This window comes from Aspergillus pseudodeflectus (genome assembly GCF_044049435.1).
Source record: "Aspergillus pseudodeflectus strain CBS 756.74 chromosome Unknown BJX68scaffold_4, whole genome shotgun sequence".
Lineage (NCBI taxonomy): Eukaryota > Fungi > Ascomycota > Eurotiomycetes > Eurotiales > Aspergillaceae > Aspergillus > Aspergillus pseudodeflectus.
This window is the reverse complement of record NW_027263780.1, coordinates 422489-443340: the sequence shown is the minus strand read 5'-3', so window position 1 is coordinate 443340 and position 20852 is coordinate 422489. Positions and strand designations below refer to the sequence as shown.

The following is a 20852-nucleotide window of genomic DNA, read 5'->3' as shown; positions in this document are numbered from 1 at the left end:
CCGTAACAAGCTTTTCTATACCTACAAGATGGCCCAGAGGACGTCCTGCCGCCTTTCTGAATTCACCTCTGGCACCCCAGAGTTGGAGAGACCCATGTCTCGACGTATCAACCCCAACACTGGTGACGACGCTCGCCTCGTATCTGCTTGGCGTGATTCGAAGCTGGCTGCGGTGATTCAGGCTACCTGGAGTCTGGTGCTTAGGTGCTACACGGACTCTGACGAGGTGTGCTTCGGTTATCGGTACATCGACGCGAACGAAGTGGTCGCCTCAAGGGAAGTAGCATCCGATCTGTTGAACCTAACCACTGTGCGGTTAGTTATTGGCGATGGAGACACCGCCACTACCCTTGTTGAGAAAGCCAAGGGAATGATGGCTGCGGGAGCTCCTGCTGTTGACGACGGCCGAAATGCCGCCGGTGACAGCGACTTGCCATACAACACTAGCGTGCTCATCCGATCAAATATGGGCAACCTTCAAAGAGCTGCTGCTTCAACAATCCCCTCTACGCTGTCTCTTACTCTTCCGAAGGAGGTAGATACAACACAACTTCTATACGAAACACTGACAGGACTGACTCGCTGCATGTAGTGCCTGCTTCGGCTCCACGTCAAGGTGCTTCAGGAAAACGTCCGCATGTTTCTTGAGTGGAGGACCGACGGAATGTCGACGGAACACGTCAAAGGTATTGCTACTCTTTTCCAGAATATACTAACTCGTGTCCTTTCGCCGGAACTCGTACCGGTGCGGGACTTCAATTTCTTCACAGACATCGATTGGCAGCGCATAAGTGGCTGGAACGGCCCTCCGCCCCAGGTACATGACCGCTGTATTCATGATATCATTAGAGACCAGGTGGTCCGTCAGCCTCATGATGAGGCCATCTGTGCCTGGGACGGAAGCCTCTCCTTCCAGCAATTTGACCATCAGGCTTCAAGACTAGCCTATCATTTGCAACAGCAAGGGGTCGGACCCGAGGTTTTGGTTCCACTTTGCTTCGACAAATCGGTGAGTAATATGTTGAAATGGCTCGTCACGATATGGTCTAATGGGTCGACCGGTAGATGTGGTATTTTGTTGCGGTACTTGCTGTATTGAAAGCAGGAGGCGCCTTCGTTCCGCTTGACCCCAGCCATCCTCCAGCTCGCCTTCAGTCCCTCATCAAAAAAGTGAACGCGAAGCTTGTTTTATGCTCCGAATGGCATGCGGATCGCCTCCTCGGCCTCTCAGAGATTGTCATCCCTTTGTCGCAGACTACGTTTGATAGGATCCGCCCTGCACCAGTTGGCTTCATTTCAACGGACGAGGTGAATTGCACCAACGCAGCATATGTTATATTTACTTCAGGGTCGACGGGGGAGCCTAAGGTCAGTTGTGTCCCATACGCGGACTAGACCGTCGAGGTATTGATTGTGAAACTAGGGGACCCTCGTTGAGCATCGCGCTTACTGCTCAAGCGCCATGGTCCATGGCCCGAGACTTCTTATTCGCCCAGAGTCTAGAGTTCTCCAATTCGCCGCCCATACATTCGATGCTAGCTTGGCTGAATCAATCTCGCCATTTATGCACGGAGCGTGCGTCTGTGTCCCAAGTGAAGAGGACCGACTAAACGACATAGTCGGAGCTATCAAACGCCTACGTGCAAATTACGCATCTCTGACGCCTTCATTCATTGAGTTCATAGAGCCCTCAATGGTGCCAGAAATCCAAACCCTGGTCTTGGCCGGCGAAGCGATGAGTGAGACCCACAGGGCCAAGTGGTCAACCATTAACTTGGTCAATGGATTTGGCCCTACTGAAGCCTCGGTTACTGCGGCTATCAACTCAAACGTGACTGCGACAACCGACTGTAAAGACATAGGCCTCCCCCTCAATACCCGCTGTTGGATTGTTGGCCCCGACGATCATAACAAACTCGTTCCGGTCGGCGCTGTTGGTGAAATGCTGCTCGAGGGGCCGACCCTCGCGCGTGGTTATCTCGATAATCCTGAAAAGACTGCTGAGGCCTTTATCTACAATCCAAAGTTCGTGTCCGGGGATTCCACTATGGAGCAGAGCAGCCGTCGATTCTACAAGACAGGCGACCTTGTGCGGTACAACAGTGACTCCGGATCCTTGACCTATATTGGAAGAAAGGACACCCAGGTTAAGCTTCACGGTCAACGAGTTGAATTAGGAGAGGTTGAAGGTAGCTTGAGCGCGAGCCCCGCGGTCAAACACTGCGTTATTTTACTACCAAAGGAAGGATATGCGAAGGGAAAGCTTACAGCCGTCTTGTCTCTCAGCAGTGGGGATGAGAAGCCCACTATACGCTCACCAATGGGCCTGATTCCGGCGGACGTCCACAGCCAGACAGTGGCGAGACTCAGGGAGCAACTAACAGGCAGATTACCTTCATACATGGTCCCTGCAGTTTGGGTCTGCGTTGAGGATATGCCTTTCCTGCCCTCGAGGAAGCTGGACCGGAAGACAATTCTCAGCTGGGTCACTGGCCTACATAGAGATCCTTACCGGACGGAAATGACGGACAAAGGGCCTGCTTCGCAAGCACAGCCTACGACTGAGGTGGAACGCCACCTGATCCAGATCTGGAGCCGACTGCTCAACATTCCCAGCGACGAGGTTCCGCTGAATGACAGTTTCCTCAAGCTCGGCGGAGATTCTATCGCAGCAATGACTTGCATGAACGAGTGCAAGAAGCATGGAATTGCTGTCACCGTGCAGGATATTCTCAAAAGCAGCTCGGTTCTGGACCTCGCTTCTCGTACGAAAGAAATGCCGAATTATGTTTCCGCCACTTATCATGAAAAGGTCGAGGAGCCTTTCGACCTCTCGCCCATCCAGACCCTCCACTTCAAGGTCCGCCAGGAGGGCCAAGGGTACTTCAATCAAAGTATTGTCACGCGCCTTAACCAACACATCGAGCCCACAACTCTTCGACAGGCGATTGAGACACTCGTCCTCAGTCACTCTATGCTGCGAGCCCGTTTCGAGAAGTCTAGCGTGGACGGTTCTATCCGCCAGCGTATTACGAATGAAGTCCAAACCTCCTACCGCTGGCGCCATCATAAAGTTGTTTCTGAGCGCGCCATCGATGAAGCTATCGCTACTAGCCAGTCGTCTCTTTCCTGCTTCTCCGGGCCACTTCTCGCGGTTGACCTCTTCGATATTAGCGGAGACAAACAAACGTTATCCATGGTTGCGCACCATCTGGTGGTTGATATCGTCTCTTGGCGAGTTATCCTAGAAGATCTCAAGGAAATCCTTGTGAGCCCATCAGTCCCGCCTCAGCTCAACTCGTCTCTACCTTTCCAGACCTGGCTTGAGCTCCAGGCTGAACACACCAAGCTGTGCGAACAGGAACAGGCTGAGTTGGAAACTCTCCCTGCCCCAGACTTCGCCTATTGGGGCTTGGAAAGGAGCCAAATTATATACGGCGATGTTCGCTGTGCTTCGTTTAATCTTGATCACCGCGAAACGTCGATACTCATGTCTGACTGCCACAACAGTCTTCGGACTGAGCCGGTGGACCTTCTCCTCGCAGCGATGCATTTCAGCTTCAGCCAAACTTTCACTGATCACCCACTGCCAGTTATCTACAATGAGGGGCATGGTCGTGAGCCATGGGATGCCTCTATCGACATCTCTCGGACGGTAGGATGGTTCACGACGCTCTACCCGGTCATTATTGATAGACCAAGTCATCCGATCGATGCGATTATTAGGGTAAAGGATCGTCGTCGCGAAGTGTCTGACAGTGGTCGCTCGGCCTTTGCACGCCGCGCTCCTTCCCACGACTGCCCTATGGAGGTAAACCTCAATTACCTGGGGCAACACAAAGATCTTCAACGCATGGACGGACTCTTCCAACTCGCCAATCAGATGGCTGGAGAGACTCGTCAGGGCGGTGGGTCTGCTGACTTTGGTCGAGACACACCTCGATTTTCCCTCTTTGAAGTCTCGGCAGTCGTTGTAGGAGGCTGCTTGCGCTTCGTATTCTCGTTTAGCGCGTCCATGAAGCATCAGGAGCGTGTTCACGACTGGGTACAATCGTGCAAGCAGACCCTTCAATCTTTCACGATCCAATTGCCTACCCTGAAACCCCGGCTGACCATAGGGGATGTTTCCCTCATGGCAATGACCTACAAAGAGCTATCCGTGCTGGAGATGCAGAAGCTGCCCCGGTACGGAGTTCGCTCCATCGAAGACGTGGAAGATATCTATCCGTGCTCTAAAATGCAGCAGGGTGTCCTTCTCAGCCAAGCGCGAGATCCCCTGCTCTACGCTGTATCTGGGACTTGGGAGGTTCAGGCAGCACCGGGGTCACCCAAGCCAGATCTACAGCGATTAGTCAATGCATGGCACGCGGTCGTGAATCACCACGCGATGCTTCGGACTGTATTCGCGACTGGACTGAGCCGACGGCATGCATTTAGTCACATAGTGCTGAAGAAGTACGCCTCTGCTCCAGTCCTCTTGCAGTGCACTCGTGATGAGGATATCATGGCGACACTCGACGCTCAACCACGGCCAGATTATCGCGCAACTTCTCCCCCTCATCGTTTCACACTGTGCCAAGCTTCGTCCGGAAAAGTTGTTTGCAAGCTAGAGCTCAGTCACGCCGCTATGGATGGTTCCTCCATCTCATTGCTCCTTCGCGATCTCCAGAAGGCCTATGCAGGGACTCTCAATGCAACGAGAAAGCCTCTGTTTAAGGATTATATTGCACACCTCCAATCGCAGTCTCCTAGCAAAGGCATCGGCCATTGGTGTATGTATCTGCGAGATCTCCAGGCGTGTCACCTCCCGTCCGACGTAAGCACCAAACAGGGCCGCAAGCGCCTCAGCTCAATGCGCCTCAGCTTTGGACGATTTCCAGCGCTGCAGTCATTCTGCTCGAGCAACAATATCACAGTGGCCAATGCGTTCAATGCAGCCTGGGCGTTGACACTTGCTCGTTTCTGCGACACTGAGGAAGTCTGTTTCAGCTATACGACTTCACTGAGAGATACGTCGGTTTCCGAGATCGAATCTGTCATTGGCCCGGTTATGAACCTTCTTGTGTGCCGTCTCAAGGTTGGTTCACGGCACGTTCTGGATATTATACGACAGGTCCAGGATGACTATATGGAGAACTACGCCCATCGGGACGTTTCTCTTATCGACATTCAACACGCGATGAAGACATCTCGGATCTCCCTGTTCAATACCGGCGTTTCGTACCGCAAGCTTCCGCCGGCTGGCGAAGCTTCATATCCCATTGAATTCAAGGGGGTGGGGCTTATTCACGACCCAGCTGAGGTATCCGTCTACATCAACGTCGAAGCCACTGATTCCGATGCGCAAGTCGAACTGAACTATTGGAATAATTGGCTCTCAGATACACAAGCGCAGAAGGTGGCGGATGTTTTCCTGCAATCTCTCGCAGATATCCGCGCCGCACCCGTACCAGTCCTCGGCAAAAGTGCAAGTCCGCAGGATATCAACCAGATCTGTCAATGGAACGACGAGTCGGAGATTCCCCAACCGACCCTGTCAATCCAAGCTGCGATCGAGGATCAGACAGCACGAATGCCCCACAGTATCGCCATTGTGACTGAAGAACGGGAGCTGAGCTACGCCGAACTCGACGGGCTTTCCTCGGCCTTGGCCAGTTATCTCGTCAATCTAGGCGTCCTGCCTGGAACAACTGTGCCGATCGCTTTCGAACAATCCCAGTCTATGTGGGCTATCACATCGATACTCGCAATATGGAAGGTGGGTGGCAGGTGTCTTCCTCTTCCGTCAAGTCCATTGCACGAAGAGCTCGAAACTTGGCTGCTAGCAGCCGATCTGCAGGTGGCTTTGTCGTGTCCGAACGGATCGGCTGTGCTTGAGGAGGTGGCTCCCTATGTAATTCCAGTAAGGGAAGACTTGCTGGCAAGTCTAGAGACGGAAACTGGGACCGCGCACGAAGCTCAAATGACCGACGGTGCATTCATTGTCTTTGAAGATGCGGCTACGGGTCTCGTGCTCGATCACGCGGCTATCGCCTCAAGCTGCCAGTCATTTGCTGACGGCCTGGAGCTTAATGGGAGTACTCGTATGCTCCAATCGGCACATTCCTCCAGCTATGAGTTCCTACTCGAGGCTTTTGGTACGTTGGCTCGCGGCGGCTGTGTCTGCACCCCACGCAAAGACAATCTTGATGATATTTCCAAGACTGTATTGAGCCTGGGAGTTACTACTGTTGTAATGAACTCCACTGTCGCTAAGCACGCTATTCCCATGGATGTCCCTTGCTTGCGACAGGTCATCATTACCGGCGATTCCATGCCCCTCATGACTGAACGAAAACGGGTTCCGCTTGTTGAGACGCACACTTTCTATGGCACTACCGAGTGCTCGCCGGCATGCCTTCGCTTGTCTACCTCCGATCGCACGTCGATGGAACCGATGCCTGGTACTAAGGCCTGGGTGGTGGACCCATCTGATTACAACAACCTCGTACCGGTCGGTGCGACAGGCGAGCTTCTTATTGAGAGTCCAGGAATGACTCAAGGCCAACTCGGCGACGTTGAGGGAAGCGATAGTTTTATTCATGATGCTGCATGGTTCAGCCTCACGAGCCCTAAGGGAACTTTCACTGCCCGCCGTGTGTTCAGGACCGGTATTCTTGCCCGGTACGGCGAAGGGGGTTTGCTCATCTATCAGGGTATAACTGGTAAACCGTTCCCCTCAGAGCCATTGCCAGGAGACACTGCACCACAATCCAGCACGATCTTGTCCAATACGGATTATTGGAAGACTCACCTGTCTGAGGTTGAACCATGCCTTTTCCCATCCCTTTCTGACGACTCTGATCATCTTGACAAGACCAGCCTCGCTCGCTTAGTTATTGAGGATGTGGAGGACCTGCGAGAGACCTGCCAGATACACAATATCACCCCGTCCGCTGTCTTCCAACTCACATGGGGACTTGTGCTCCGCTGCTTTACAGGTCTCGTTGATATTTGCTATGGCTTCTCCGAGTCCGACCAGAACGGGACTCTCCCAATCCGTCTCTCCCTGAAGGACGATCGCCAGGTCATCGAAGCTGTCAAAACGATTCAAGCAGCGTTGGAGGAGGGGGAGAACCATCGGATGCCCCTCAGCGAAGTTCTCCACATATGCACCAATCCCGAATCGGAGCTGTTCAACACCGTGCTTTATATCAAAGATCGCAAGGCGTCGTCGTCTACGCGTAGCTCCCACATGAGAGGAATTGGGAAAGATAATTACGCCGTTACCGTACGAGCCGAATTGTCGAAGCGCACCTGTGTTGTCGAATTCCTTTTCCTTCGCGAAGCCCTTCCTGAGACCTACTCTGAGGGCCTCACTGCCTGCTTCGAACATGTATTCGGACAAATCAGGGACATGATGAGTAGCCACAGTACCATTGGGAATGTTGACTTCTTTGACGATTTTACTGGTGCTTTGGTAAGAGACTGGAATCACGACCTCCCTGCACCCTCCGAACGATGTGTTCATGAGCTTATCGCGGAGCAAACTCGACGTCTTCCTGCTTCTGCTCAGGCAATTTGTGCGTGGGACGGCAACTTCACCTATACCGAACTCGAAGCTCTTGCCACTGGCCTGTCGCAGCACCTCCAACAACTCGGCGTTGGACCGGAAGTTTTTGTCGCCCTTTGCTTCAGCAAGTCTGCGTGGGCGATTGTGGCTCAGCTTGCAGTGCTTAAAGCTGGTGGAGCCTTTGCATCACTCGATCCTGCTCATCCGGAGGGCCGGCTGCAAGGCCTTGTGGCTGACTTGGGAGCCAACATTATTCTTACTTCCAGCACATGCTTGGACAAGGTCTCCAGCCTAGGAGCACAGCCCTTGGTGGTTAGTCAACAGACCATCGAACAACTACCCACACCTTCACGGTCTATCGCAACTCGACAGGTGTCTCCATCAAACGCCGCTTATGCCATCTTCACCTCGGGAACGACGGGCATGCCCAAAGCCACAGTTATACAGCATACGGCTCTGAGCACCACTTCCATTTATCTAGCCAATGTTCTTGGACTAGACTCCACCACACGAGCTCTCCAATTCTCCAGCTACACCTTCGATGTAAGCGTTCTCGATATTCATGGAACGTTGATCAACGGAGGCTGCGTTTGTGTCCCTAGCGAACATGAGCGACTCAATGATCTGGCTGGTGCGATTCGTCGTATGCACGTCACCCACCTAAATGGCACCCCGGGGATAGCGAACATGCTTGATCCAAAGTCTATTCCATCTCTAGTCACCATGTCTACTGGCGGTGAGAAGATGTCTCCTGGACACATTGAGCGTTGGCGCGATCGACGCGTCATCAACGCCTACGGCCCATCGGAAGCAACGATAATTGCTACCGCCAGTCTGAAGGTGGATAGAGAAGGGAACTTCTCCCAAGAGAGCCGCGCATCTATTGGCAAGCCGGTCTGTTGCCGCGCCTGGGTTGTCGATCCCTTCAATCCGCAACGTCTCCTTCCACTTGGGGCTACTGGGGAACTTGTCCTCGAAGGTTGCAACGTTGCCAGAGGGTATCTTAACAACAAGGAGAAGACCGAGCGTGCCTTTATGGAGAATCCAAGCTGGTCGACCCACGTCTCGATCAAGGATATTATGACTGTCCAAGAGCGTATGTACCGCACTGGAGACTTGGTCCGATATAATCCAGATGGGACACTCACATTCATCTCCCGGATGGATACCCAGGTCAAACTGAACGGGCAACGTATCGAGTTAGAAGAAATCGAGAAGCAGTGCATTCAAGCACTGCCTCGGGATAGCCAACTGGTTGTGGAAGTGGTCGCACCAAAGGGAAAGACTGTTAGGAGCCTCGCTGTCTTCTTCTGTCTCCCCGAGTACGGCGCGGAGCTTGCAAGTCACGAGTTGCTCTTGGATTCAACTCCATCTCGAAGCATCACGGCTGCACGAATCTGGAATGCTGCTCGCGATAGTCTGCCGCCGTACATGGTTCCTAACCTCTTCTTCCCGGTCCAGCAGCTTCCGTGCAATAGCTCTGCAAAGATCGACCGTCGGCGACTGCGTGCAACTGTTGAGGAACTCCCCAACGACCGACTCCAATTGTACACCTCGACAACCCTTAGTCCGGTGCCTGCGGAGGAAGATGTGGCGGAGACCACCAGTCGCAGTGAAAGCCCGGTCTCGACGGCGGATCGCCATTCATTATCCAGCGTGACTTCGGTTGCTACTATCGAAGATACGCAACCTTGCTTCGATGAGCCTACCCTAGACTCTAAACTTCGTCACCTCTGGGGTGATGTCTTAGGAGTTGAACCCACCTCACTTCGCGCGGACGACAGTTTCTTTGCATTGGGTGGAGATTCGTTCACGGCCATGAGCTTAGTGAGCGCCGCCCAAGCCGACGGACTCACACTTTCCGTGGCGGAGATTTTCCAGAGCCCTGCCTTGAAGGATATGGTGGCGTGCTGCCAAACATCGGAGCCTCCAGCCGAAGCCCCCCAAGCCCTTCCACCGTTCAGTCTTTTGCCTGGCGGCACCAACATGGATGAGCTCCTCGAAGAAGTTGCCAGTACATGCCAGGTCACGAAGGCCTCCATCTCCGATATTCATCCGTGTAGCGCACTTCAAGAAGGACTCATTACCGCGTCGATTCAGCAGCCGGGCGCCTATGTCGCCAACCCTGTCTTCGCCCTGTCGAATGAGGTCGACATACCAACCTTCAAGGCAACCTGGCAAACGACAGTTAATGAGATTGAGACTCTGCGAAGCCGGATTCTGCACACAGTCGCTGCAAACTTTGTGCAGGTTATCCTCCAGCCATCGCCAATCTGCTGGGGATCGAGTGCTGAAGATATTGCAGCCCAAAACGGAGGTAGACTTACTGGCTATACCATCACTGATACTGGCTCCTCTCGGTTGTTTACCTGGTACATCCATCACGCTCTTTATGATGGCTGGAGCATCCCCCTGGTCCTGCAACGAGTGCAGGAAAATTACGAACTTTGCTGCAATAGTTCGACAGCGCAGCTCTCGGATCCAATGATCCCCTACAGCCTTTTCATTAATCATCTTCAAAAGCGGGATCTCGCAGCTTCCGATGACTTCTGGCGAACCTACCTCAGCAGCGTGTCCTCGCCTGCCTTCCCAGCCAGCAAAAGCGCGCTACCATCAAATATCAATGCAGCAAGCCGTCAGTACTGCTCGGCCAAGATCACTCCAGTGAGAAAGGATATTACTTTGCCGGCCTTTATACGAGCAGCATGGGCAATGGTGCTATCGCTACACACGGAATCTGGCGATGTCTGTTTTGGTGAAACCCTCATGGGACGCAACATTGATCTTTCCGGTGCGACCAGGATTGCAGGCCCCTTACTGACCACGGTCCCATGCCGAATTGCCGTGGACACAAGGATGCAAATCAACGAATATCTGGACCACATTCACCAAGCCGCTGCCAGCATTATTCCCCATCAGCACACTGGGCTACAACAGATAAGGAAGCTCAGCGAGGATGCCAATGCCGCTTGTGATTTCCAGAACCTTTTGGTAATCCAGAGTGGCGAGCAGGAGCTGAACCCGCGCATTTGGGCATCTGAGAGCACTGAGACCAAGCATGAGTTCTTCACGTACCCACTCACCGTCGAGTGCTGCCTGGCCGACGCAATCGAGATTACGGCTTACTTCGACGAACAAGTGATTCCAGCTTGGCGTGTTGCGCGACTCCTTGGTCAACTGAAAGTGATCCTGAGTCAGCTGGCGGAGACTAGCGCATCTGAGGATGCTCTTCTGTCGGACCTTCGGGTGATCTCTGCTGAGGATGAGCAGGACCTTTCCAAGTGGAATGAGCACACCCTGCCCTGCGTGGAACGAACTATCCATGACCTTGTCAATGATCAACGCCTACTCCGTCCAGATGCACCGGCCATCGCCTCCTGGGATGGGAACCTCTCTTATCAAGAACTTCTCGACACGGCGTCTACATTCGCTTGCCATCTGTCGATGCTGGGCGTCGGCCCCGAAGTATTAGTTCCCATGTGCATGGATAAGTCCGTCTGGATGATTGTCACCATCATGAGTATTCTCATGGCCGGCGGCGCCTTCGTCCCCCTGGACCCAGCACATCCCACCTCCCGACACGAAGAGATTTTGGAGGAGACTGGGGCCAAAATTGTTCTTTGTACCCCCAAGTACTCGGGCAGGTATATTGGCAAAGTTCCAACAGTCCTCGGCGTCGACCAGAAAGCAGTACAACAACACCGAGACAGATCTGGTGCTATCCGGAAGCCAGCGAACAGCGCCAACGTTGCATACTCCATCTTCACATCTGGGAGCACCGGACGGCCAAAAGGGATCATCATCGAACACCGTGCGTTCGCAAGCAGTACCATGGCATACGGCCCCATTATTCATCTCAAGCCCGGAATTCGTGTCTTCCAATTTGCATCCCTCACCTTTGATGCCGCTGTCATGGAGATTCTGGGGACCTTGATTTACGGTGGATGTGTTTGTATTCCTAGCGACGAGGAACGGCTCAACGACATTGCTGGTGCAATCAGGCGCTTTGATGCTTCCTGGCTCTTCTGCACACCATCACTGGCTAGCATCATGGAGCCCGCATCCGTTCCTTCTTTGAAGGTTATTGTTTGCGGTGGTGAGATGATGTCCCATGAAGCCATGACAAAATGGTCAGATAAAGTCCACTTCATCAACGCCTATGGCCCAACTGAAACATCGGTTTATGCATCGTTCAATCCGGACATAGGCAAGAACCGCAACCCTGCGAACATTGGACACACCATTCCTTCCACAAAGGCCTGGATTGTGGATCCCGAAAATCATGATCGGCTCTACCCCATTGGCATTGTCGGTGAGCTAGCGCTAGAGGGTCCGGTTCTTGCAAGGGAATACCTGAAGAACCCCGAGAAGACAGTGAAAGCGTTCATCACGGACCCCAAGTGGGCGCAGACTCGTCCAGGTCAGCCGGCTCGACGGATCTATCTGACAGGGGACCTAGCTCGGCTCGCCGCCGACGGGTCTCTCGAATATGTCGGCCGCAAAGATCACCAGGTGAAGATTCACGGGCAGCGCATGGAGCTTGGTGAAATCGAGTACCGACTCCATGAGCACCCACATGTTCGGCACGTTGTTGTCATCCTTCCAAAATCCGGGCGGCTACAGAAGCGCCTTGTATCTGTTCTCTCACTGAACAGCCTTTCAGGGGAGACAAGCCTCATTTCCTCTTCCAACTGCTGTCTCGTCGATGAGGAGTCGATGCTGCGACAAGGTATGCCTGAGCTTCTGGAGGTCCAATCTAGTCTTGAAGGGCAGCTGCCGCCCTACATGGTACCACAGACATGGGCCGTTGTCAAGACACTTCCCATGCTTGTCTCGGGCAAGATTGATAGGAAGAAGATTACCGCTTGGGTTGAATCAGTTGACGAAGCTACCTTTGACCGTATCATGGGTGATTATGACAAGATAAAGCGCGGCGAGGTTGCTGTACCCAAGCCGCTGCCTGACCCAAAGAAAAACGACACCGCAACAGTTCTTCGAGATATTTTCTCACGCGTTCTGAACGTGCCAACCGACAAGGTTGACATGGGCCGGTCTTTTACTAGTTTAGGTGAGCGCCCCAGAGATTTTATTATTCACTACGAAGGAGTCTAACAACCACCTAGGAGGAGACAGTATTACTGGCATGGCAATCGTGTCCCATGCTCGAAAGGAGGGGATCACCCTGTCGTTGCATAAAGTACTCCAAGCCTCCTCTGTCCAACTCCTCGTCGAGGAGGCTGAAGCGGGAGTAAAGAAGATCAACCAGATCGAACAGCCCAATACCTGGTTTGATCTTTCCGCCATACAAAAGTTTTACTTCGAGTACGCTCCCAAGTTTAAAGGGTCAGCCCGCTTCAACCAGAGTGTCACCCTGCGATTACCTCGTCGTGTGGAACCGGCCGCCATTGAGAACGGTCTGACAGCCATTGTGAACAAGCACGCAATGCTCAGAGCTCGATTCCGACAATCCAATGGAAAATGGCAGCAGATGATAATGACAGTAAGTCCCTGAATAAAGTATCATCCCTCATTGGGCTAACGAAAGTACCCAATCACAGGCTGCGGAGAATTTATACAAGTTCCAGGTGACCACCTTGCAAGAAGAGAATGATTTGAAGCGAATGATCGCGGTAACGCAAAATTCAATTGACATTCAGAATGGCCCGACATTTGCGGCCAACCTCTTCGAGGTACCCGGAGTGGATCAAATCTTTTTCCTGGTCGCAAGCCATCTCTCCATTGACATGGTCTCCTGGCGGCTCATTCTGCAAGATCTGGAAGAGTTCCTGGAATCGGGATCGACATCATCTGAACCGCAATTGTCATTCCAGACCTGGTGCAGCATGCAAGCTGAGCATTGTCAAGCCGATGATTACCGGTCTCACCTTCCGTTTCCAATCACTCCTGCCAATCCCGCGTACTGGGGTATGAACGGCGCCTCGAATCTGTATGGTGACGTTCGGATCAAAAAGTTCTCTCTGGGCGCAAAGGAAACGAGTCTGGCTCTGGAGAAATGCCACGCTCGTTTGCGAACGGAGCCCCTTGATCTGTTCCTGGCTGTGGTAATCCATTCTTTCCGGCGAACCTTTACTGATAGGCAACTGCCCACGGTTTATAATGAGACTCATGGTCGGCAAGCGTGGGATTCCAACATCGACTTGTCCGGCACTGTCGGGTGGTTCACTTCTCTCTGTCCGCTCCACCTCCAATTGGGCTCTGGTATGTATCTTTTAGTATGTTTGACAGACTCCCATAACTTATACACTCTGCAGATGATATCATCGAGACTCTACGGATGGTCAAAGAGGCACGCCGCAAGACTGTCAACAACGGCTCCTCGTCCTTTGCACAAAAGGTCCTTGCTCCAGAAAAGCAGCAGTCGTCGTCGCCTATTGCCCTCCCAGTCGAGGTTGTCTTCAATTATCTCGGCAAGCTACAGCAGCTCGAAAGGGAAGACTCTCTATTCCAGCACTATGGCAACGTTTACGATGAAAACGACTTTATTGTTGCAGGAGATATGGGCCCTGAAACCCCTCGCTTTGCGCTATTCGAGATCTCTGCAATTGTTATCGAGAACCAGCTCCAGTTCTCCTTTACCTTCAACAGAAAGATCCGGCAACAAGCACAGATCACCAGCTGGATTTCGGAATGCGAGATGACGCTATATGAAGCTCTTGACATCTTACAGCAGGAATCTCGTCTTGAGGTTATGCCATCCGATTACCCACTTCTATCAATCTCCCAAAACAGCTTGCAGACACTCTTTAGTGAGACCCTTCCCAAACTTGGTGTTCACAGCCGCGATGAGGTCGAGGATGTCTACCCTTGTTCTTCCATGCAAGAAGGAATTCTGTTTAGTCAACTTCGTGATCCCTCCGCTTACATGCTCCACACTATCTTCAACATCAGGGACACCAGGGATAATCAACCAATCAATATCCCCCGTCTGCGAAAGGCCTGGCAGCTGGTTGTCAATCGGCACTCGATTTTGCGAACCATCTTCGTCGACAGCAACTCGAAGAACGGGTCTTTCGACCAGGTGGTGCTAAAGCATTTACACGCCAACTTGGTGGAGCTAGAATGTGAGGATTCCAACATTCTTCAGCAACTGAACAAAGCGTCCCTCGAAGAGACCAACAGAAAACGTGCTCCGAAGGAAGTGCACCAGTTGACAGTTTGCAAAACATCCACCGGAGCAGTCATGATGAAACTTGAAATGAATCACGCCATCATTGACGGAGCATCAATTGGCAATCTGCTGAGAGACTTGTCCAAGGCATACGAACGCCAGCTCTCGACGCAGCCTGGTCCAAGTTACCGCGATTACATCGCACACATGCTCGCGCACCCCAGGAAAGAGGGCAATGCGTTTTGGGCCCAATATCTCCGGGGTATTCGGCCTTGTCATCTTCCAGTATCTGCACACGGCCCGCGCCAGCTCAAGTCCGTCAAAATGGACTTCCACCGATTCTCCGAGTTGCGGCAGTTGAGCCAACGAGAATCAGTGACTATTGCCAATCTGGTGCTCGCCGCTTGGTCGCTTGTGCTTCGTGAATTTACCGGTTGTCAGGACGTCTGCTTCGGCTATCTCTCCGCAGGACGTGACGTTCCTGTCCCTGGAATCCAGGATGCTGTTGGAATATTCATCAACATGCTCTGCTGCCGCGTCCAGTTGTCTGAAGGCCAGTCATTTGCCGATCTGTATAAATCTGTGCAGGAAGACTTCTTCCGCAGCATTCCCTACCAGACCTGCTCTCTAGCGACGGTGCAAAGCGAGCTAGGTCTTGGAAGCCAGATGCTGTTCAATACGGCCCTTTCCATCCAGAACCAAATGCCTTCAGCCGGCTCGCAGGGCGATGCACTGTCGTTCGATATCCAGGAGGCTCACGATCCAAGCGAGGTAGGTCTCTTTTGAACCATTGTCTACTTCGAAGTACTGACTTGTCCGCAATAGTTTCCTGTTACGGTGAACGTTGTAACCGCCCAAGGGGGCGAGGGTGTCCTTCTTCGGTATTGGACAGACGCAATCTCGACCGATCAAGCAAACCGCCTGGTAGCAGGCATTGCCAAGGTACTGACAACGTTTATTGACGGTTCCTCCCGCCTCATATCCACACTAAACCAATCGATCCCTGAGGGCGTGTCTAAGCAAGAAGATGAAAAATTGAAGTCCCACACCAGTCTTCGGCGACGCAGCAGTGTGCGATCACGAAGCCCCAGGCTGTCAATCAGTGATCCGCAAGTTCAACAACATATCGATCAACGGGTCAACGAGATCCTCAGTCAGCTACTCAACCCGGATCAGTTGGCAGCCGTTCTGAACACGGATACCGCACAGCCAGACGAAGCCCAGACCAAATCCGACGGTCGCGACTCCCTAGAGCCGCCCATTTCTCCAGTATCCCGAATGGCGTCTATCCGTCGCCGCTTGTCAACCATTTCCCGCGTTAGCCGCCGTCGCATGTCCATGGACTTGGAAAGGAAGCTTCTCTTGCTGTGGTCCATCGCTTTAGATGTGCCTACAGACATGGTTGACAGACAAGACAGCTTCTTCCGGGTTGGTGGTGACAGCATCAAGGCAATGAAGATGGCCAGTGCCGCCCGTGAAGAAGGCCTTGTTTTGACTGTCGCTGATGTGTTCCGCAATCCTATCTTCGAAGACATGTTGAGTGTCATCTGCTCCACAAATATTGTCCATGCCGCTCCGAGTGTCTCGAGTGTGTGCATCGATGAAGAAGACGCGCCAATTCAACAGGTAGGCGAGATTGTTGACGAGGTCGTTTCGTCTGGCACGCTTTCTCGCCAATCGCTTGAGCTCGCCAAACAGTCCAATGTCGCAACCGATTTCGTGCAAGCCAATATCTGTCCCAAGATCGGATTCTTCAAGGGCGGCATTTCGGATGTCCTTCCTGTTACCGATTTCCAAGCCTTGTCCTTGACCGCTCAACTCTTCGAATCCAGGTGGATGCTGAACTATTTCTACCTTGATGGTGAATGGCAGCTGGATATGAAGCGTTTGCGAGAAAGCTGTGCTCGTGTTGTCGACGCCTTTGACATCCTGCGAACTGTCTTTGTGTGTTCAGGGGAGAACTTCTACCAGGTGATCCTCAAGAAAGTCCGGCCGACGCTTGTCATCTATGAGACCCAGACCGATTTGGACACATTCACCGCCAGCTTGCAGCAGCGGGACCGTGACCAAGGCCTCCACCAAGGGGAACAATTTGTTCAGTTTATTGTCGCGAAACGCAGAGGCACCAATCAGCACCGTATCCTCATCCGACTATCGCACGCCCAGTATGATGGAATGTGTATTTCCAAGATTTTCGACGCGCTCAAGCAGGGCTATGAAGGTGGCACCTTGGCGCCTGCCATGTCATATGCCAATTACATGCGACTGCTCCCTAGTTCCATCACTCCAGAGCACTATGAGTACTGGACGAAGCTGCTGAAAGGATCTCGAATGACAGATGTCATCTCCCGAGAGTATCCCAACACGTACCAGACCATGGGCTCTTACGCAGAAGTCAAGACGACCATCAGCATCGCTCAGAATTCTACGATCGGAAACATTACCGTTGGCACCCTCGTGCAGGCAGCATGGGCCCTCGCTCTCTCGAGACTCTCTGCTGACTCTGATGTTGTCTTTGGTCTGACCATCAACGGACGGAACGCATCCATTCCCGGTGTGCAGGATACTGTTGGGCCATGTCTGAACATGATCCCCGTGCGAGTGGCCTTTGGCAACAAGTGGAGTGGCCTCGATCTTATCCGCTATCTGCAAGACCAGCTCGTTGCGACGATGCCGTACGAAGCACTCGGATTCCGGGAGATCATCCAGCGTTGCACCGACTGGCCGTGCGGTACATATTTCTCTACCGCCGTTCTTCACCAAAACATCGACTACGAAGGCCACATGAACCTTGATAATCAGGAGTATCGCGTCGGTGGAGCCGGCGTCATTGACAACCTCGCCGACTTCACCCTGGTCTCTAAGTCTGTGGCTGCAAACCAAGTCAACCTTTCACTGGGCTACTCCTCCAAGGGTCCAATCACCGAAGCATTCGCGTCGAGGGTTCTCCAACTAGTCTGCGACGCCATGATTACTCTGACATCGAGCCCGACAGCTCAACTCCCATCACCCAGCACACTCCGATCCCTCCCACCACAGACAATTCCTGATCTGCCTCGCGTCACCGACCAGCAAGTCTTAGCCTCCCAGCTCAAGAGCCAAAACATCTCCGACATCCTCGTGCACTCGGCGATCCTCAGCCGGACCTGGCAACAAGTCCTCCCGAGCATGTACGCGAGCCAGAAAACCTTCCAGCTCGACACGTCGTTCTATGATCTAGGCGGCGACCTCTTTGCCCTCGGCCAGGCTACATGGCTTCTACAGCAGGAGGGCTACCAGGTTCGAATTGAGGATATGCTGGATCGGCCCACTTTCTTGGGACATATGGCCGTTATGGCTCAGGATGTTCTCGGTCAGAGCTTGCAGGATGACGCTGCTGATGCGAATCAGGAGGACGTCTCGAATACTCACGCTGTCGAGAAGACGGAGAAGAAGGTGCGGTGGAAGAAGGCATTTGGGCTGATGGGCAAGTTCTCGAAGAGGGAGTCGGGTTCTGCTTGATTATCAGAAGTTGCTTTCTTGATTTGTGTTACAAAGTACATTGCTTTTGGATTTGTTTTTAGCTTTGGTTTTTTGGTTTTTATTTGTTATTCCTGTGTTCTGGTCCTGTTCATCTCAAAGGTGGTCTAGTTATGACGCGTTGATGCCCCAAATATCTATCTTGCATCTTCTCGACAATAAAGTATCTTCATATTTCTTTTGACCCACTGCTGAAAGTCATCTACCATTAGTAGCGGCGGTCTGACTATGGGTATAATTTGCCAAAATTCCATCATCCAGTGTGTACGGCGACAGACCTCGTAAGGGGGAGGACAGTTGCAGGCATTAAACTGCTTAAGTATATAAGCGCGATTGCGGGGCTGGCATTTCATCTCTGGAACCGTTAACGACTAGCATCACCACCTCATGATACGCGCGACTTTGCAGTAAGCGTATCAAAGAAAGTTCAAAGCCACGCTCTCTACAGTGTAACTAACTATTCTGTCAAGGACTTGATGATTCGGAGCCTTTGGTAGCAGTCATGCCACTGGCGCCAAGTGACGTGTTCAACTCCATCAGGATGAGAAATCATTGAATTGTCCCCAGACTCTGCCAATTAAAACCAATGTTTATACCATATATCCGCTCCAATGGGGACACCAAGGTATCCCGTCGAGCAATTCGCACATTCGTTGCTGTGCAGGCGGCCCGAAAACGGAAGCGTGTCCAGACTTCAATGTTCAATGTGGAATTCCTTGCGGATTGGACGATAACCAGCCAGAAGGATCCGTCAAGCCCTCCGGATGCAAGAGTTCATGGCCTGGGCTTGCAGCCCACTATGGCAAGGCCAGTCGCTGCCTGGAAGTTTTACCCAATGCAGTCCGTACACCTGCAGTCTCAAGGGCATTTTAAATCGAGGGGACTCTCCTACTGTGAGCTCATTAACACACCCCTTTGGATAGATATGGTGTATACTCATCAAAGTAGACTTTGACGAGATGTCCCCGCGGAATTCAGGCGCTCTTGGGCACGGCCCTTCCCAGGGACAATATTATGGATCAGTGATTCTATACTGGTCCTCTAGTCAAGAGAGCATCTTACACAGGCTTGTTGCATGGGGTCTGTGTGCTCTGGAGTCGCAGCAAAGGACCAACGACAGCGCACATGGTGCAATCCTGTACCATTGCAGAAAGCTACTTGGTGAAGTCCAGCGGATGCTCTCCGGGTATGGTGTCGACGACGTTCTCATCTCCGCGCTGTCTCTCTTAATCGCAGTCGACGACTACCTTGGCCATGTCGAGTATAGCCGGGCGCATCTCGTAGGCCTTGATGCCGCCATCGAGGCGCGAGGCGGCTATGACCAGCTGGGCTCGTCGATTCCGGCCATGACGAATGATGTGCAAGTGTCGACTCTAATTATCAGAAGCCTATTACTGGTCCATGCTATCAATACCGAGCCTCCTCTACACATGCAGCCTACGGATCCGCCCCTTTCACTTCATATCCCGCCAGACCTCCCGCGGGGGTTTAGAGACCTCATCCAGCGAGGCCGTCTCTCGCGCAGCTCAATCGAGATGCTACACAGCTTCTCCGTATGGCAGAATAAGCACGGGGGCCAAGACCCAAGCATCGTCCCCGTCTGGCGCTACCCCGCGCCTCTCGAGAAACTAACCCCCATTGAAAAATGCATATTTCTTGCCTTGTTATGCTTAGCCGACGACACTAGCCATATCGCCTTACACCCGGCGGCTACCATCTACAGGCAGGCAACGAAGCGAGCAGACATGATTCAGAATATGCAGCGTGTGTGGGATGATCCGTCTTTGGGTGACTGCCTGGTCTGGCTCTGGATGGTGACTCTCACGCCAAGGAATGCGGAACATACACTTTCCGGCGCGCAGCGTGAGCTTTTTAGACGGCTCTGCTTCATGCGAGGGGATGTATTGACATGGGAGGCTATTCTATCAATACTTCAGACCTTTTTCTATGACCAAGGCCGTGTCCTGGCGTGGCAGACTACATGGAATGTGGTGCGGGAGGGCATGCAAAACAAGTTCACTCAGCATGATATAGTAGCATGTTCCGAAATTGAATTATAATTACTGAGGAGTTGACCTGGCTAGCAAGCCTGAGGGTGTTGCTAGGTTCGCAACACTCCCAACTAAGAACACACCCCTTCAAAGCTAATTAGAAATTCCCGCGCCGTATCATCTAACAGGGCCTTTTAACTTATGCCTAGATAGTTGGGATGTTTAGGGTAAGTTTCGGGCTCTAGTTACGGTTCTTCTTTTCTTTTTTTTTTTTTTTCTAGTGTTAATTTACGCAGCTAGGGGTGGAATTAGGATATAGGCTGGAACCTCTAGAGTGAGCAAGGGGATTTTGGAGACAGGATATTTCATAGCCTGATTACATTGGCGGGATGTGTGTGTAGTCAAGGTGGGTGTCAACCTAACAATACCCAAGACCAAGGTATGAAGTCTCGCGGCATATACTCCAAGCTGGACAGGATTTTGCGGGCATATGGAGATGCAGTGCATTTATGACCATACTGGATCAGCTGCTTTGCATGCGCTATTTTCCCCTACAAACTGACAGTCATTGCTCCACCGTTCCGCCTCCAACTCCACACGGCGATCTGTTTGGCATGATAAATCGCTCAGCCGCAAAGCCACAGCCAAACGAGACAAGGAG

General features: G+C 52.4%; 2 protein-coding genes across 2 annotated transcripts; both read left to right on the top strand.

Annotated features, from left to right (window-relative positions):
- Nucleotides 1–28: 28 nt before the first annotated feature.
- On the top strand, nucleotides 29–18182 carry BJX68DRAFT_262327 (uncharacterized protein; the record flags this gene model as incomplete). Its single annotated transcript, XM_071044406.1, has 9 exons — nucleotides 29–535; nucleotides 593–1009; nucleotides 1066–1368; nucleotides 1424–11196; nucleotides 11263–12620; nucleotides 12676–13052; nucleotides 13111–13771; nucleotides 13825–15452; nucleotides 15507–18182. The coding sequence occupies 9 exons, from the start codon at nucleotides 29–31 to the stop codon at nucleotides 18180–18182; spliced, it is 17700 nt and encodes a 5899-aa protein (XP_070903754.1).
- Nucleotides 18183–18786: 604 nt separating this feature from the next.
- On the top strand, nucleotides 18787–20260 carry BJX68DRAFT_262326 (uncharacterized protein; the record flags this gene model as incomplete). Its single annotated transcript, XM_071044405.1, has 2 exons — nucleotides 18787–19093; nucleotides 19149–20260. 2 exons carry the CDS (start codon nucleotides 18787–18789, stop codon nucleotides 20258–20260), a joined length of 1419 nt encoding a protein of 472 aa, XP_070903753.1.
- Nucleotides 20261–20852: the final 592 nt, after the last annotated feature.